Source organism: Penaeus vannamei, chromosome 14, assembly GCF_042767895.1.
Source record: "Penaeus vannamei isolate JL-2024 chromosome 14, ASM4276789v1, whole genome shotgun sequence".
Classification (NCBI taxonomy): Eukaryota; Metazoa; Arthropoda; class Malacostraca; order Decapoda; family Penaeidae; genus Penaeus; species Penaeus vannamei.
The window spans coordinates 32810765-32830764 of NC_091562.1; the positions used below are offsets into that span (position 1 = coordinate 32810765).

The following is a 20000-nucleotide window of genomic DNA, read 5'->3' on the forward strand; positions in this document are numbered from 1 at the left end:
GAGGAGAATATGTACTGGATGTGTAATTGTATACAGCAGGAATTAATTATTATGGGGTGAACAGCTAGTATTGCATATTTAGATCTAATCTTTTAAAACCATTTAATGTTATAATGATAATGTGGTGGCCATACATTTCACTGATATGAATTAAGTAACATAAAAAAAACTGTGGAAGAGCTAGAGCCATGGAAGTATAAAATGGAAATAAAAATATAGAGATCAGATACAGACATAGAAATCTAGAACAGAGATGAAGGAATAGAATTTTAGGATTGTATTGGAGAAATAGAATTTTAGAAGTAAATCTTATATTGTGAATTAGATAATTTGAAAAATAGATTTTGATCAAACACATAGAGTCCAATATCCAGCCCTTGTGATTCACATTCCTGAAAGAATAAGAAAAAAAAGATCAGACAATCTTATTGCCAAAAATTAAGGCTATTCAAATAACTTTTTTTTTATATATCACCCCTCTCCAAGTTCAAGTATGATTTTTACGTCTCATGTTAAGATATCTCCAGAGGTTTACCGATTAGGTGATTTCTCTAAGGCTGGATAAGAGCGAGTCTATGAATTTCTGTTGTTATTGAGGGTTATTCATCTCCTGACCGCCCTGGACTGAGTGTTGAGACACAATGAATTTATTATGATAGTGGTTAGAGAGGTGCTTCATCCACCAGTCATCCCCAACCAAGAACAAGTAAGATAAACATGCAATGCACTTAACACATCAAGAAGCTGAAATGCTCTGGTGGTGGCCTGTGAAGCACATGTACAACTGTACATATAGTAGTGCATGACAACACACACTAGGGTGATTAGAGAGACTTTTCCTAATGAGTCCTGTCATCTACTACTAATACTGTATATATAAGATTTCTCACTCTGTTCTGGTGCCAATACCTTAGACGTCAGCTAAAGAAGTCATGTAAGAATAAACTAGTCATTCGAAAAATATTGAGATAGTAATAATCAGACAAATTATAAGATGTAGCATACAATATCATTTAGCAATTGATGTGTCAAATACATCAGAGTAGTGTCTGTCATGTTTCAAGGTGACTATACATGCAGTACAATGTTTAAAGGGGGAAAAGAAGTTTCAACATTAACAAGGAATATTTGCAAAGGCACATGACCTCTCCAAGGCTGATCTTCCACCCTGTTTTTCAGACCAGAACACTCCCGCATGTTGATAGTCAAATCCATTGTAGATCATGTTTTCGTCTAGTGTGAGAATGATAACTAACTCCCCTATCTATCACCTATCTATTTTCATACTAATGAGATGTAGGGATAGATAGTAGATACAATAACTCTTAAAACACATCTTTGGATCTGAGTGATGAAAAATTAACATCTAGTCACACTGAAGAACTAACCTTGATTTTTTTATGATTTTTTTAAACAATTGGCATGACATTAACAATAAGATAATTCTTCCTATATGCACGATGTCCACTTAGTAGTCCATGTTAGCGTTATTGAAATTTACACATTTCAAATTTAAATTATTGTTTTGAACACAAAAGTTTTCTGTGACATCTTTCTTTCACTTAAAGTGAATTTAAATATGAATAAATAAATTCTCCCTGTAGTCCATTTCATTGTGTTGATATCCAGACATGATTTAACAAAATTTTGCAAGGCATTTTACCGCATTAAAATCCCCAAGACCTGTACATGTCAACACATTTAACAGTTAAATTCCTTGAGTGTATTCCTTGTTCCTCTGTTGGTAAGGTAGAATAAGACTTTTGACTGGCTAATGATGTTTTAAAGGTTTATCATTGGACATTGCAGGACTGGAGGCTGATCGAATCATTGGCGGGGAAAATATGTTGGCTTCATCGGATGATAAATTTTCCAAGAGGTAATATATAATTTGGCTTGTTGTAAGAGGTGTATGTTATTTTAGGTGTGCGTGCGTGTGGGTATTCTTGCACACTTGCCTTTTTATTTATATGTATAGCCTGATTGTGTATGTGTGAGGTTGTATGCATGACTGAAAATCATAATTACTTTATACTGTTCCATCAGGCCAAGTTATTGTGGCTATTACCATGGATACGACATATATTTATTGAACTGTGAATGTTTGAGAACTTTAGCTACCATTGTATACTTACATTGATCACTTTCAATAAATACTGTACTCTAATCTTTGGGTTATTTATAGGAATTTTTCTTTGTCCTTCAAAGGTGTAAATCTTGATGTGCATATATATTTTATGTTGAAAGGAGTGGTAAGTGAAATAAAAGGAACAAGTATTTTATCTGTTTACAATCCCTTATTTTTGTTTCAAGAAATTATTCTCTTGCTATTGCAAAAGGTGAAAAACATTTATATATATATTATGTATAAGTTGATATATGTTATTTAAAATATATGATAATTTATATGGACGTTAGTGAAATGTTCCTTGGTCTCGTATGGTTCGTTTGAGTTTTGAATATCCAATTATGAATAGATTTTATGAGAGGTGTACATGAGATTGAGTCTTGTAATATTTTATTGTTTCTTATATTGGTATATTTGGTTCTTGTTATTTTCCTCTGTGAGTTGAGAAATCTGGTATTTTAGCATGACTATGATTAGGAATCACTCTTTTGAAATTAAGGCTAATGATTGTATTTTTATTATATTTGTAAAATGGTCCATGAAAATGCTAGTACATTTTGTAATTTGAAAAACAGAAACACCATAGTTTTCTTACTATGAATAATAGTGTTAATTATTAAAAGTTGTTTTAGCTACAAGCAAGTTAAAATTGAATGGCAAGAAATTTTATCTGTCATTAACTTCAAGCTTCTTAAAAAAATACAGCAAGAAAAGTAATTAATCTTGGATCTATAATCCGATCTTATTTAATAATCATATCTGATGAAGTTCTTACAGTTACCTCCTCCTTGCAGAGTCTATAAGTCTGAATACCGCAAGAAGTTCCGTCCATTCTCGCAGTACCAATATGTGGATGGCAAGTTCCATAAGGTGAAGGGCGATGAGCCATCGACTGCAGCAGGTGGCGACTCAGCAAACAACTGGTACAAGGAAGTCATTGAGCTGCGCCGTCAAGCTGGCCAGTATAGGGTACGTTGACTATCAGAAAGTCACAACATTGTGATTCTTTTACTTCATTATCATTTTTTTTCTGTACTGATTAAAAAGACCCAAAGAGGGACTATATTATTATTTTGCAGCTTATATGTGTGGGAGTATGTGTATGGCAGTGTAATTTTGAAAGGAGAATTTAGGCAATATTGTATATTAGAGTTACAAGGTGAATTTTGGATGAAGAGTTCTGTAAATTATCAAATTGATTTGTCTTAGATATATGAGGATGTAATATGGGGTTCCTTAATGAAATGGAATACATTAAGTTTACTCCTACTATGATGTCAAAAGTGAAGCTTATTTTTATTATTATTATTATTATTATTGTTATTATTATTGTTATTATTATTATTATTATTATTATTATTATTATTATTATTGTTCTTGTTCTTTTTAATATCATTATCATTATGTTATTCTTAAGAATATTATTATTGTTTTTAATCATGATCATCACATCATCATTGTAATCATCATAATAATCATCATAATCATCATTATAATCATCATAATCATCATTATAATCATCATAATCATCATTATAATCATCATGATCATCATTATAATCATTATTGTCACCATTATGATCATCATAATCATCATTATAATCATCATCATAATCATTATAATCATCATCATAATCATCATTATAATCATCATAATCATCATCACTTAATAATCATCATCATCATAATGATCATCGTCATCATCATAATCCTCCTCCTCTTTATCATAATCATCATCATCACTTAATAATCATCATCATCGTAATGATCATCGTCATCATAATCCTCCCCCTCTTCATCATCATAATCATCATCGTAATCATCATCATCGTTTTTACTATCATCATCATCATCATCATCATAATGATCATCATCATCATCATAATGATCATCATCATCATCATAATGATCATCATCATCATCATCATCATAATGATCATCATAATGATCATCATCATCATAATAATCATAATCATCATAATGATCATTATCATCATAATCATCATCATCATAATGATTATCATCATCATCATAATGATTATCATCATCATCATAATGATTTTCATCATCATCATAATGATTATCATCATCATCATAATGATGATCATCATCATAATGATCATCCTCATCATAATGATCATCATCCTCATCATAATGATCATCATTATCATAATGATCATCATTATCATCATAATGATCATCATCATAATGATCATCATCATCATCATAATGATTATCATCATCATCATAATGATTATCATCATCATCATAATGATTATCATCATCATCATAATGATTATCATCATCATCATAATGATTATCATCATCATCATAATGATTATCATCATCATCATAATGATTATCATCATCATCATAATGATTATCATCATCATCATAATGATTATCATCATCATCATAATGATTATCATCATCATCATAATGATTACCATCATCATCATAATGATTATCATCATCATCATAATGATTATCATCATCATCATAATGATTATCATCATCATTCATCATCATAATGATCATCACCATCATCATCATAATGATCATCACCATCATCATAATGATCATCATCATCATCATCATCATCAATCATCATCATCAATCATCATCATCAATCATCATCATCAATCATCATCATCAATCATCATCATCAATCATCATCATCAATCATCATCATCAATCATCATCATCAATCATCATCATCAATCATCATCATCAATCATCATCATCAATCATCATCATCAATCATCATCATCAATCATCATCAATCATCATCATCAATCATCATCATCATCATCATCATCAATCATCATCATCATCATCATCATCATCATCATCATCATCATCATCATCATCATCATCATCATCATCCATCAATCATCAATCATCAATCATCAATCATCAATCATCAATCATCATCATCATCATCATCATCGGTGTTGGTGTTGGTGTTGGTGTTGGTGTTGGTGTTATTGTCATTATTATTATTGTTGTTAACTAATTATTATTAACCTGTCAGTTTTTGATAGAATACTATTATTTTTATTATTTTTGTTATTGCTATTATTTTGATTGTGAAGAATACATTTTTTATTCTTATAAAAAGCTATGATCATAATTGTTATTATAGATATGGGCACAAATTAGATACAGGTTAATAGCTAAGAATATATTAACTTGAAAACCTAGTGAGAGATTCTTAGTCATGTTTAACCAAAGAAGATGGTATTATTAACCATATGACAGGCTGTTTATCAAAAACTATGTAAAGATATGACAGAATAATTATGTCAATAAATAATTAGAGTTTGTGTTAATTTCATTTAAAGGTCTGATATTGAATAGGACTTCGATATATATGTATTTTTTGCATGTTTTTTTTTTAAATCACTATTCTCTTTTTGACCTTTTGAAATATTTGTTTAATATTTTGTTGCTCTATTCTTAAGGGGGTAGGGGGGTATTGGCTTTCAAAATTCGGAGATTAGAATGGAAATAGAGAATAAGATTTCACTTCAGTTTAGTAAGATTTATAGTTTATTTTTTTACTTTTTTCCTTATTTTTTTTCCTTTATTTTAGATTTAATCGTTTTATATGGTTAAATGTTTGTAAACGTTCAATGAATATACAGTCTTTTGTTGATGGGTTATCAAAGAAAAGGCTTTTATTTCATTACATTACTGGCCCAAAAATATATGAAAGAAAATTTCAGCACATGGATGGAAAGAAACTTGAAGATTACTATACTCTATTATTTCCAGATGCTGGTTCTATATTGCTAAAAAACAATTATCCTTCAGTCTTTGTAAGGCAAATTTTTCATTTGTTTGCTGAACAGAGATGGGGAAAGGGGAGGGGGTAATGAATGAGAATATATTGAAAGAACAACAGTGATAGCTGAAAGAACTTAACTTGAAACTCTTAAATTTTTGCAGATACTCGTGAGAGGGTGTGAGATACATTGCCAATTCTTTATAGTGGCAGCCTTAAGTCAGGTTGTGTAATGGACTTTTGGCATACTCCTCCCAAAAATGAGCATAATTTTTCTTTACCATCAGTTAAAACTGAAGGTAGTCTGGTCACATGTTGAAAATAAACAGAGGTTTAATGGATTTAGCCCAAAGTTTGTTAGACAAGGTACCAGGATAACAATCTTATTGATAAGAGTTTAAAAAGATTAGGCCATCCATTGGATTTAGTTGCTCCTTTGATTAGAGGAATTTTATTTCACTTTGCTGATCCCATAGTTTATATTTACTGAGTTTTTGTTAACTTTTCATTTGTATCTTGCTTGCCTCCAAGCTAGAAGGGTCAAAGATATGTTGCTTTGATGTTGCTGCATCTTTATTGAGTTTTTTGAACTGTGAACTTTTAAATAATCATCTCCTGGTTACTGAAGGATTATCCCTATGATTTCTAAGAGTTATTGCATCTGCAGTGAATAAAAGGGTTGCACTGAAGACAGACCACATACAGGCAGTGCTACTGCCAGTCTCTCGGTGCCTTTTCACATGGCCTGACATGAGGTGGTTTCATTGATTTTAAACTTGTGAGGTGGCAGTTTTTATGCATTACTTGATCATTTAGCTGTTTTGTTTTGCAGCATATTGGTGGTTTCCATCATTATATTGACAGATTTTGTTGCTCTCCCTGAGTGATCCTGAAAGTGCTTTGCCTTTTTGTCAAAGTTACTTTTATTAGTTTTTTTTCTGTGGTCTTTATTGTGATGTTTGGACATACAGCCAAGTGGGATTAAAAAAAAACTTGGGTAAAGATGCTGCTGTTTTGTAATATTAAATTCTTAGCAGACAGTCAGATTAGTGACAAACAGTAATAGATAGTGTCCCCAGAATGGTGCCCCCTTTTTTTGTCTTGTGCGAAGGCTATGCAACTCTGATAGTATTTCTCTGTTGGCAGCACAGCCTGTCATGGCAGAGGCTTAGGATTCCCCACCATGGAATCCAGCAAATAATGATTCATTACTGAGGGGCAGACAGAGCCCACACGTTCAGCCATTTCCTCAGACATCTGAAGTTCCCAAAGTTGGCAGTAGGCTGCGGGTATGTTGTGGTTTATTCCTCTCCTCCAGAAAATGTCCCAGAAGTTAAGATGATATATCTTTTGACATTTCTCTTGTGACAGCCACCTTTGAGAAGGATAAAACAACATTAATGTTTCAGCAAACTTTGTGTACTTTGTTTCCAAGTTTCTTTTTTTCTTTGTTTTGAGGGATTAGGAAAAAAATATCTTAATTAGAGATATGTAATAGTTTCAAGGAGAATGGAAGAGTGATTATGCCACTTTGCTTGCTTTTCTTTACTTTCATGCAGAGAAGGCATATCTGATTCTTCATTTGTTTATTACTGCTGTGCAGATTTCTGCAGTGTTAAGTTGCTCTGAGCTGAGTCACAAGGAAACCCCTACAGCTTAAGTGCTGCAGCAGTGACATACTTCAAGGCCCTTGACTGCCTTTACTGGGAGGAACTGTACACAGCATGTTGAAAGCTACATGAATATGCTTATATGTGTGCACAGCCATGCATTACTGCCAAATCAGTTTTAGTTTCAGCTTCCTTGGCATCACTGAATAACTAAGCCTTTGAATTTATTTGACATCCTTGTTAGACATACCATACACATATTGTTGTAAATGTCAGCAGTGTATTTGGATGTTCAAATTAAAACACAAATGATAGTCAGTTCCATTCATAAGTTAGGTATATTCTGGTTTGTTATCTGATACGAGTGGGTGATCTTGTGAAACTTTAAAAGAAGACACTGTTTTCTCTAATCGATTTGTCTGTGTGTTTTTGTGTGCATATAAGGTGCATACATGTTATATTTACTTCTTATATTGGTTCTTTATCTTTATTATTCCTATATTGCAGTTTTGCATCAAGGAAATTAGGTAAAGCACATTAGAGGAACATATTGAAAGTTAAGGGTGGTTATTAAACATGCCTTTTGTATACAAAATTATTTTTTATATTCAAAGAGAATACATAATTTAGGTCAGGCTTAATTTCTTGAAGAATGTGTGTAATTGTTTCTTATAATAGTGTTATCAAGTATTATGATTATAAAGCTTTATTTTGATTTTTTTCTTGTTTAAGCAATAATTAGTTACATTATGAGATGAGACTGGTATTGCATGGTATATTATTCATTGCTGGGTTAGTCATGAAATTAACACACAGAGTGATTCTTTTAAAGATAAGATTTTTAGTAAATTGTCATTTTTAAATGCTATTAACATATAAAACCCAGATGGTTTATAAAACATTTGAAAATGTATGTTGTGTGTGTGTGTTCTTGTGCATTACTCGAGAGTGTAATGAAGGATCTTGGACCTCAATACATACAATATATGCAGTTGATACTGTAATATATATATACTTTTCATTATCTGCATTTGTGTTTGATATAATGTAAGGCAATGCCAGGTGAATTAGACTGTATTCCCCCCTCCCCTCCCATTCATATGTTATATGATTAATGCCATGTGATTGATTCCACTCTCCCCTTCAGAAAATCCCCTTCTCATGGTTCATGATCAATCCTGTAGTGATAATTAAGCCAGTTGTTCTTCCTTGATTGCCTTGATTCCTTAAAGTTTACTTGTTAATCTTTTCCCTATCTTCTTTCCCTTTTCCTTTTAAATTTTCATGAATGTTCTTAAAAACTTTATAGATAAGATGCGCAAGGCCAGTAATTTTTTCCCATCAATTACTAAGGAGTAGATACATATATACACTTATATTCTCTCATTTACAATTGTTGATGATCATAGGGATTGAATATTTGACAGCTGTTTCCATTTGTCATGAAATCACATTTTATTCAGATTTGGTTCTCAGATTTTACTCATGTGTGCTGGTGGTTTCTTGAATGATGAATGTAAAGTACCATAGCACCAAGTGTGTGCCTGTGTGAAATGATCTGAGGTATAATTATTCACATATCTTTACACACCTGTATGTTGAATGAGCACAGGTATTATTAACATGCACACAGTTATACACACTTTGAAATGCACTTACTCACCTTTAAGATTTGTCTTCTAAAAGTGTTGTTCCATATTGCTGTTAATCATTGTTATTTATTTCTTTTGTATGTGTGTGTAATGGTGTTCAGATCACTTGTTTTATAGAGATGAGAGAGAACTTCAGAAGGGAGGAGTTCAGGTGAGGACGAATAAAGATAGATACAAAAGTTTACTGTTGGTAATTAACATTGTCCTTTTTTTTCTTTCTTTTTTTGTTCTCCAGAAGAGAGTAAACTCAATCAGCCTAATAAAATTTCAAGTGTCCGTCAAAAAAAAAAAAAAAAAAAAAAAAAAAAAAAATCAAGTTAAAAGGTTAATTATGTGAGTGAGCTGCCTTCAAGTGCTTTCAAGATGAGGGTTTTGTGATTTATCTTACTTTATCAGTCAATTTCAATGCTAAATGCGTGACAGAAGCTCTTACAGGTTAATTCAGAGGCATATCTGCAGTGATCTACACAAGGCTTTTGTAAAACTGTGTAGATAGATGAATACTAACACAGGCTTTTCATTCATGAAAGACCTATCAAGGGAATACCAGTCCTCCATCCCTGTGGAAAAAGCATGTCATTCACAGAGAGAGAGAAAATAGGAACAGCATTATTTCAAAGGGTTTGTTAGGTATGCCAGATCCCACTAGTCGAAAAGTGGGATGATTACACTCCGCCTTGGCCTCAACCTTAGGCACTAGCATAACCTTGCCGCTCCCTCCTCTCTCCCCAGGCGAGACACGATATCGGTGACGTGTGGCGGACAGTCCAGGTGTGTGGATGAGATCCTGAAGGCTTGTGGCTGGTCCCCTTTTTCTATTTAAGAGTTGTCTCTCTTCCTTGGTTTTAATGTTTAATTTTCTTTTTCTTTTTCTTATTTTTTCTCCCCCCTTTTTAGTTTAAGATTCGGGTTTTATTTGCTTATGTTAATGAAATTAGTCATTTTGGTTTATTTCTTATGTTTTTGTGATATTGGCATTTTTATTTTTATAGTTTTTTTCTTATTAACTAATGGTACTGGTGTTTTTACTGATGTATGTTTACGGACCAAACCTCCTCACACAGTCAATGATTCATTTGAGATCTTTCAAGCAATATTAGGAATAATCCTAATTTATCTTTTTTTATTCATTATGCATCAATTAACATGAAGTAAAGCCACTATTCTTCTTTTCTATTCTTTCTTTTTCACTTTGTTTCCTTTTATTTCCATTTTTTGGAGAGGGCTTCAAAAAGAAAAAACTATATTGACTGATTCTCTTGAGGTTTGCTCTGGTTTGCTTGTTACAGTTATAGTTTTTACTCCTATTTAGTCTATAATGGAACCTTGAAACGTAAAATACGTGCGACTATCATTCAGCCACAAGTACTGGATAGAACAGTCTAAAGGACCACCAGTGCACGATTGCATTGTCAAAGCTGATGTGAAAGTTAGAAGTATAAATGACTCCTTGTCAGTACTCAAGTAGGTTCCCTTCATAGCCAGATGAAATTGTGCATCAACTTTTAAAACAGTCTCACTGCGAGCATCAGAGGGAAGGGCTTGCGAATCCATTGCGTATCCCCCCTGGACAAGGCATTTTTTAGTTACCAACATTAATTTTTTCTATATTTTCATTAGAATGTATAAAAGTTGCTTATACTTTATTGTGTTATTTTGTTCTGTTGGCTTTTCAACTAAGCATCATTCTTAATGAGTTTGTACCATTTTTCCAATAGATTCTATTGTCTCATCAAGGTTTGACAATGCATATCTGATGTTGTTATATTTAGTTATTGGCATGGCAGACCTTTTAGGACCCTATGAGAGTTAACTCACTGCATGTCAGCTTCTTTTTCATAGCTTATTCCTTTTCAGTTTTGTTCTGCATATGTCTGGCTTCGGTTAGAAATTTGATTATTAGTAGCTGATCTATTGAATATGTATCAGAATCTATATATATTTTTAGTCTTAAATTCTAAAGAAGGTTCTCCATATTATTTGACAGAGAGATTAGTGAGTTCTGTGTTTTATGTACTATTACTGCCATATCCTTTGTAAAGATTGCCCTAATTATTTTGATCTACATTAATGATAACACTATCTGTTAAATGATGTTCATAAGCTGTTCTATAACTCCATATGTGTGTCTTGCAAATATAATGATCAAAACGTAAAACATCATGAGTCATATTTTAGTATATATATAGAATTATTAAATGTAATCTTAGCTGTATATTGACACATCAGTGATGTATTCTAATATATTCTAGACATGCAAATATGTAAAAAGACAAAACCTTAGAAGTGCTGGTTATTGTGGGAGAATATGTTTAGCTGCATTTCAAAGATGGATTTAAATAGTACCCCTGATTATTATGCAACAGATAACACTAATATACAGTAATTATATTATTATTGATGTTGGAATGCAGATTAATCAAAGCACACATGATGCTTTTCTTCATATATTTTTATTGCTGAAATTTGCACTAAATATATGGGTATACATGTTTATTGACATGTATGAAAGAGTTTGCATTTGCATAATGATAATATACATATCAGCATTTAAAGGGGATAAAGTATATAATTAAAGGACATGTGTGTACTCATATTTACATATTCCTGCTTGAAGGTATACATTAGGTTTTAACACATACAAATGTATTCATATTTTCATGATTTCATGCATTAAATTCCAAAGATTTACCCAGAATAGAAACACATATATTTAAAAATGATTTCCAAATGCAACAATTCACTCTTTTCCACTTTCAGTTCATCACTCATCTTATATAGAAAAAAATGAACTCTAAACATCACAAAATTAGAGGCAAAGAAAGGCAGATAACGTTAATAAAAAAAATCAAAAGTTAATGCAGTGAATCCTAATTTCACTTATCTGCCCACAGCACCGTGGTTGGGGAGTGGAAACCGCTTCTGAGAGGTTAGCGGAGATATACAGTAAGCAAGCGGAATTATGGGAACAGGTATCTCGTAGGTCCTCCCTCCAGGCTCTCTCTCTAGCATCGGCTACACCCAGGTGAGTACCCTTTTCTGGTTCATTACTTTTTTGTTTCTTCTTTGAGCTTGATGATTATAGAGTTTTCAGTATCTTTTTACAGTATATTTTAGCCAGAACTTTGCTAAGATTGGCACTTTTAGCCATTTTGACTATTTTACTTCTTGTTTTGTGTTAACTCTAGGCATTTGATCCTTGGAGATTTTTCAGTTTAGATTACTTCTTGAGTGTTGTAGAACCAGTGCTAGGAAGAGAAGTGGAAAACAGAGAATATCAGCAGTCAGAAGTAATTTCTTTCTGGCATGTTTCTTATTCTTTGAGGCCAAGTATACAGTCTTTTGTAACAGAAATCTCACTGTGTTTTGATGTCAGAAATGTCCATCTTTTTGTATGATGCATTGTGAACTCCAGCCTGATAAATAAGGTAATGACACTAAACACACTTCAAGTTATCAGACACTTATCACAACCTACAAAATGCCTCTTCATATTGTAAGTTCCGTCCTCAAGCTATCATATTTTTGGGCAGCAGTCTATTAAAGGTGATTCAGATCCAAAGCTATTCAAGAATGACTTCAAATACCTGTCATAGTTAAGTGGATTCATTACCCTGTCAAAGGAAAGTTTTGCTAAATTCCGCTCTCTCACTTTTTTTCTCCATCAGCCGGCCGATCAGTAAGGCAGAGAAGGAGATAGAGAACTCGCGCAGGTCCTCCCCAATCAAACACGTGAGTACCTCTTCCCGAGAGCGCCCCAGCACAGCGCCTCCAAAGCCCAAGCCTGCCGCCGTGCATGTGAGTGTGATGGGCTACCGTGCTTGCCTTTTTACCGTTTCCCCCCCCCCCCTCTCTCTCTCTCTCTCTCTCTCTCTTTCTCTCTCTCTCTCTCTCTCTCTCTCTCTCTCTCTCTCTCTCTCTCTCTCTCTCTCTCTCTCTCTCTCTCTCTCTCTCTCTCTCTCTCTCTCTCTCCCTCTCTCTCCCTCTCTCTCCCTCTCTCTCCCTCTCTCTCTCTCTCTCTCTCTCTCTCTCTCCTCTCTCTCTCTCTCTCTCTCTCTCTCTCTCTCTCTCTCTCTCTCTCTCTCTCTCTCTCTCTCTCTCTCTCTCTCTCTCTCTCTCTCTCTCTCTCTCTCTGTAAGAGGTGTGGACCTCCTATATGGATAATACTGGTGGACAGTAGTGATACACTGATGTAGCTTCACATTTATTAAGTACACACAAATGAAAATAGACATGATATGATGATGTCTGGTAGTGCCGGGGCCAGCGGACCCTAGGGGCGCAGCCTCGTGGAGCGATGATCACCTGGTCAGCAGGCAGGCAGTGTGAGCGAATAAGTGAGCGAGACCCACCCTGCGTGGGCAGCCTCACAGAGGGAGTGTAGTGAGCAAGTGAATACAAGTGAGGCTTGGGTCAAGGTCGGATGACCTCTTATCGGCCTGATGGATGGGCGCAAGCGGTAGTGCCACGTGGACTGCTATAATTACACACCACATGTTAGCTTGTCCCACAAGGGGGCACTTACATGTTGTATGAACTTTCATGCTACATTATGTTATGCAGTATGCTATGTCGCTCGGCCACCTACTCATGTCTCGTCCTTGATGCGTCATCTGAATTGCCTCACCGGTGACCTGTCCTTAGACCCGATCTGCTGGTCATTTTGTTGCGTTCTTGTTCTTGGTCATCCTCATGTAGCTTCCTCTTTGGCCTCTCCTTCTTGGTTCTTGGTGAATTTCTCTCCTCGACGTCCACACGGCCTTGAAGGTGTCACCTAGGTCCTCCTTGACTTTGGGTTATCTGATCTTCCTTGTATCGTCATCCAGATAGTACTCAGCAGTATACTCATCCACATGTCCTCGCCAATTCCTCCAGGTCCTTCTTGGCTGCGGCTTGTACAGATGGCCTCGTAACCTGCATCTAGGTTTACGGGTGTCCTTTTATCGGAGGGCGGCTTATTCCTGTGCTGGAGAGCTCCTGGAGTTTGACCAATTTACAGACGTCCAGGCAGGCAGTTTCCATAGCATCCTGGGGCCTGCTCTGATAAGTTCCCGGTTCTTCACTGGATCTACAGATGTCCTGGCAGGCAGTGCCCATCCACTTCATCCTGGGGCAGTTTAATACCTGCACTAAAGAGTCCTGATCCTCTGGCCTGCGGAGATGTTCATCTCACGGCGATGTTCGTCCCATGGCAATGCAAGGCATCCGTGCTGTAGTTAGGACTCCTTTTGTGCTGTGTTGGATGTCCATGGTCCTTATAAAGCATTACGAACCAGATCATACACGTAAGGGCCAAGAGAGTAAGAGAAAAAGATAGACAACAGAGAGGGAGGGATGTTATTCAAGTTAGCTTGCCCCACGAGGGAGCACTCAAGTGGTGTATGAGCTTTCATGCTACATTATGTTATGCAGTATGCTATACTCTCTCTCTCTCTCTCTCTCTCTCTCTCTCTCTCTCTCTCTCTCTCTCTCTCTCTCTCTCTCTCTCTCTCTCTCTCTCTCTCTCTCTCTCTCTCTCTCCCTCTCTCTCTCTCTCTCTCACTCACTCTCACTCTCACTCTCACTCTCACTCTCACTCTCACTCTCACTCTCACTCTCACTCTCACTCTCACTCTCTTTTTCCTATGTCCCTTATAGGATCAGCATGAAGTCAAAGAGAGATAAGTGTCCTAGTTTTTAGATGTAAGTGTTCCCAATTACTGTTGATGGCTTTTATGATCTTCTTACCAGTTAATCTTACATATTGTGAAAATATGAAAAAATGTAACAAAGTGATTACATGCATAACTCAACAGATTATTTAATTTCATTCTTAACACTCATGCCACACTATAAGTATAAGTAACAGACAAAATATATTTGCAAATACAGAGTTTTTTTAAATCACTCAGTATAAGAGATCTAAGGCTAACACAATTTTACTAATTGACATGTTACATCATTATGTAATTAGGTCATGAAGGACTATAGTATAGTCTACTAGCTTTAGAAATGTCAGCTTCAAAATGAGTAAGAATGCTTTAGCCAAATGAGGATCAGCACAAGCCAAGCAATTTAGGCTTTCTTTGTGAGTTTTATAGGAAAGCGTGCAATCTGATACTAAAGCCAAAGAAACAGCTTACAGAATAGACACATAGATCAGAAACACTGAAATTTTGCAGTGCCATACAGTTGCCATTAGGAAGGTCATATTACACCATAGGACATATATTGGTGTTGAATTTCAGCATATTTTCCCTATCAGGTTAGAAGTAAAGACAGCACAGGTATGTTGATATGGTGAGATAGTTTGTCTGTATAGAAAATAGCACTGTAACCTTGCACTGAGCCATTGCAGAGGATTGATCTTTGTATGCATATTCAAGTGTGCAATAGTTGTTATATGTCCTGTTCATATGTACCTACATTCATGCATAGTATTCTTTGTGGAAAACATCCTTTCATGTGCTTGGAGTTATGGTCTGCGTTTACATATTGTACCATGTTTTATACTGAAATCCTGCTGTTTTGTTACTTGTTCCACAGCTATTCTTCAGGCCGCAATTCATGTGCTCCTTTGAATAAGACTATCCAGCTGGTCAGAGAGAATATTCATTTTCTTCACATACTTCAAAGACCTTTGTGGATCCCCTTTATAAGATGGGCTAAAGAACAGATTAATTTTTTAAAATATATAAGAGCATGTTTTTCATAGTAAGATGAAATACCTACATTGAGCTAAAGATTGATATAGGATAAGGTTAAAAAAGAGTTTTAAGAAAGACAGAAGATAGATTAAAAAATAAAAAGTATAAAAGCATACAATCAAATCAGTCTCATGTACTAAAGGCATTTTGCCACAGCCCCCAGCCCACAGCAATCCTCTTTCTCAATCTGTCAAATACTTATAATTTCATTCCCTGTACATTAAGGAGTTACAAAGTCAAAACAAACCTATTTATGTAAAATGCTATTTAGCTTAGCCATGAATAAAAGTTTCATTTAGAATTTAAGTATGACATAACACACACACATATATATATATATATATATATATATATATATATATATATATATATATATATATATATATATATATGTATGTATGTATGTATATATGTATGTATGTATATATGTATGTATATATGTATGTATGTATGTATGTATGTATGTATGTATGTATGTATGTATGTATGTATGTATGTATGTATGTATGTATGTATGTATGTATGTATGTATGTATGTATGTATGTATGTATGTATGTATGTGTGTGTGTGTGTGTGTGTGTGTGTGTGTGTGTGTGTGTGTTTGTGTGTGTATATGCATATATATAGATATATATATATTTATTTATTAACACATACACACACACACACACACACACACACACACACACACACACACACACACACACACACACACACACACACACACACACACACACACACACACACACACACACACACACACAGGCACATATATATATGGACAGAAACATACCATCATATTTTTTATTTACTCTCCTACTCTCATTTTTTTAGATATATACCTACCTAGTTTACACACACACTTACTTATACATGTCTATATGCGCAAACAAACACACTCACAGAATGATCCAGCACCGCATTCAAAGTAACAAAGGTCCTAGCTTACACACAGCACATCAAAATAAAGCTCATGCTGAAACTCTCTTCCCCTTTTCTCCAACAGAGCCAGAAGACTGCTGACAAGACCGATGGAAAGACTTCAAAAGAGTCCACCCCTCGCCACCATTATGAGCGCACTACAGGTTCAGCAGGTGGGGTGACTTGTGGGGTGTGAAAGAGCCACATCGGGAATGGTGTCTCTGTTGATATGTTAGGATAAATCTTCCTTCCCTTTCTTTCTTTTTTTTTTTTTTTTTTACTCTTTTTTTTTTATAGATTGTTTAAAAGTGTCTACTCTTTCACCTAAAGTGTTTCCATATGGTGACAGATGTTATGATTTTATGGTTTTCTTGGAAATTTCTTCTGTGTTCTTGATGGTCATTGTTAAACACTTACATCTACTTTTTTTAAATATATATTTTTTACCGCTATTGTTTGTACCTCTAAGAGAATGTCTTGAATTAAATACAATAATAATGGAAGCAGAGATATGTAGATGAAGCAAAAAACGTGTAAATACAGTGCTAGGTGTGTCCTTGGAACTGGGCTAGTCGCGTAGTGGTAGCATGGTGTGCATGACACGTCTCAAAGGTTTATCTTCACGAGCAGAATGTGGGCAAAAATCTATGGAAATGCTAAGGGACGTATTCAAACCAAATGTCACTTGTAGATCAGTGTTTTCTTTTCACCAACTGTAGATAGCTCTGTACAGCACAGCACTGCAGATTTTTTTTTTTTTTTTTTTCATCATTATTAGCATTATTATTTCTTTGATTTCTGATTTATCCCCATTTATTTATTTATCCAAATCATCACAAAAATGCATTTCCCATGAATTTTGACCTCATGGATCCCCCCCAGAGAAGTTCTGTTATTCTTGCCTCGTGTTAGTTGACCGTTTTCTGTGTTGTGGTCTCAGAGGAGGGTCTTTTGATCACTTCGCCTTCACGTGACAAGCTTGAACCATTCATCCCCGATGATTGGTCCACCCGACGCTCATCACGAAGGACTCCACCAATCACAAGTCCCGTCAAAGGTAGTGTGACGTTTTGTGTGATCACTTGTAACCAGACCAGATTCAGGCATATTACGATTCTTCTTTTTTTTTCTTTATCCTTTTCTTTTATTCCTATATTGTTGGTTTTTAGTTATGTACTTATTGGGATCTTTCACTTTTAGTTATTTACCATGTTTTGTTGTTATTTTCTCTTAATTGGAATTCAAGTACAAATTATGTCATCGTGAAGTCAGCATGATTACTATCTGCAAGTACACACTTATCTTCTGGTGAGTTTTGTAAGTAAGGTTGTTGAGCGTAGTTCTTCAGTGTATGTGCCTTTGTGCCTATGACAGCCCTTGTGTATATATATATATCATGTGGCATTCTCTGCTTCCAGAAAATTGGAATGAGTAGCACCAGCTAATTGCCAGCATATTTGTGAATGCCAGAAGTATGATTATCTTTATTATTTCTTGATCTATTCTATGACTTTAGGTATACAGTTTTGGCTACTACTGTAACTTAGGGCCTATTGTGTTGTATTCGTATGGTGGATGAAGGAAGTTCGTCGTAAAGAGTCATAGGACTTGAGGTTGTGGCTTTGGCAAAGCTTGAAGCATGAGTTGAATGTTGCTGATCTCTTCCAGGCAGTGCCAGGCAGGTGATCAAGTGGAAATCTAGGCAAACAGTATTTTATTAGTTTTTAATTCTTTGTTACTTATAGTATGCTAAACTTTCAGAATTTATAATGACTGTGAACATGCACAAGAAGTCCTGCTTTCAAGATTGTAATAAAATATTTGTGATGATGCAGCTCTGCGTATGGGAAGACAATCAAACATTACTTCCTGAATTGTTTTCGATTTTCTTGTACTTTTAAGCTGTCAGTTGTCACAGATTTGTATAGAGTTCCAGCTTTAATCTTTTTTGATAAATGTGCAATAATATGTATAGCCTTTAAGATCTTTAGCCTAAGGTGTACAAATTGCTACTTAGTTGTACCCATTGTAGATTGTAGATTCTTTGGTTCATAAATACAGAGTTTATGCTAGATGAAGTAACCCTTTCACAAGAAAGAAGAGGACTTTTTGCAAGATATAGATATTTTAGATGTTTTAATTCTACAACTTTAATCATCACCTTTATTTTCATTCTTCCCAAATCTTTTGAATTAAAGCATCCCCTGATTTTTGTTTCAAATAAATCAGTGCTATGAATTTCAGGTTTAACCTTGATTTCTCCCAAGTGAAAAAACAGTAATAGTAACAAATTGATTAAAAAAATTATAAGAATCCAGAAATTCAAAAACATTTTTCTTTTAATTATCTTCCTTAATATTTACTCTTTAACACAAAAGGCTTGACTGTCTCTTGTGGAATGGTACATAAACCTGTGTAGAGCAACCTCCCTTCATCATCTCTCCTCCCATATCGGGGATGCCAGTACCACTCATGGGTGCAGTAGACACATACTTTTTTCTGGACCCCTTTTAAACACCTTTTTTTAATGCCTACTTTTTTGTTATTATTTTGTAACATATTTTTGAACACAGTTTTTGGTTGTTTTGAGGATCCATATCAGTGAGCGTTTTATTGTTCTGATTTTCACCCCTCAACTGGCGTCTCCAAGCCTCCCGCACCGCCTGGTAGAGAAACCTTGGCCTTGCATGTCCCGCCCCTGTGTTTCAGATGGCCCCAGCAGACGAAGGTCCAATCGTGCCTCCTCCGTCGTCAGACCAACCCCCACCAGGGACTGTAGGTCCGCAGTAGGTATGACCCTGCAGCCCTCTTTCCTCGTTCATAAGTATATGGAAGCTAACTTCTCTGAGCAAAGTGTCTGATTCCTCTCAGTCTATTCCCTAGGAATTATTATTATTATTATTTTTTTTTATATAATTTGTATTTTTTATATGACTAATGACTAAACTTTAAAAAATAGACTAAATCATTGCTCAGTGAATGTTGGTAGGCACACACTGCAGTCACCACAAGATATACCTCCACCACATGCAGCCGCTTGAGCCGCTAAAGTGAACCCCAACTCAGACACCACTAGCCCAGGCAACTGCTAATAGCTTTCAAGTCTCCCCCCCCCCCTTCTGCTAGCCTTTAAGCATTACTATTAGGTTTGTTTTTAAGGTAGTTTTAGACTCTATCACTCAAGCCCCCATCTTTTGACTGGTTTCCCCAGACATC

At 35.0% G+C, this 20000-nt stretch overlaps 1 protein-coding gene across 15 annotated transcripts in view; it reads left to right on the plus strand.

Moving 5' to 3' along the window:
* Positions 1–1809: 1809 nt before the first annotated feature.
* LOC113827461 (proteoglycan 4) overlaps positions 1810–20000 on the plus strand; it is a gene marked incomplete at its 5' end in the record, with an annotated part of 51626 nt that continues 33435 nt past the window's right edge. For 6 of the 15 annotated variants that reach the window (XM_070129869.1, XM_070129871.1, XM_070129870.1 and 3 more), the window contains 8 exon segments: positions 1810–1879; positions 2923–3097; positions 9909–9947; positions 12071–12201; positions 12845–12974; positions 16870–16957; positions 17725–17841; positions 19494–19574. In XM_070129869.1, the coding sequence (XP_069985970.1) occupies positions 1810–1879; positions 2923–3097; positions 9909–9947; positions 12071–12201; positions 12845–12974; positions 16870–16957; positions 17725–17841; positions 19494–19574 (831 nt within the window). 15 annotated transcript variants of the gene reach the window in all.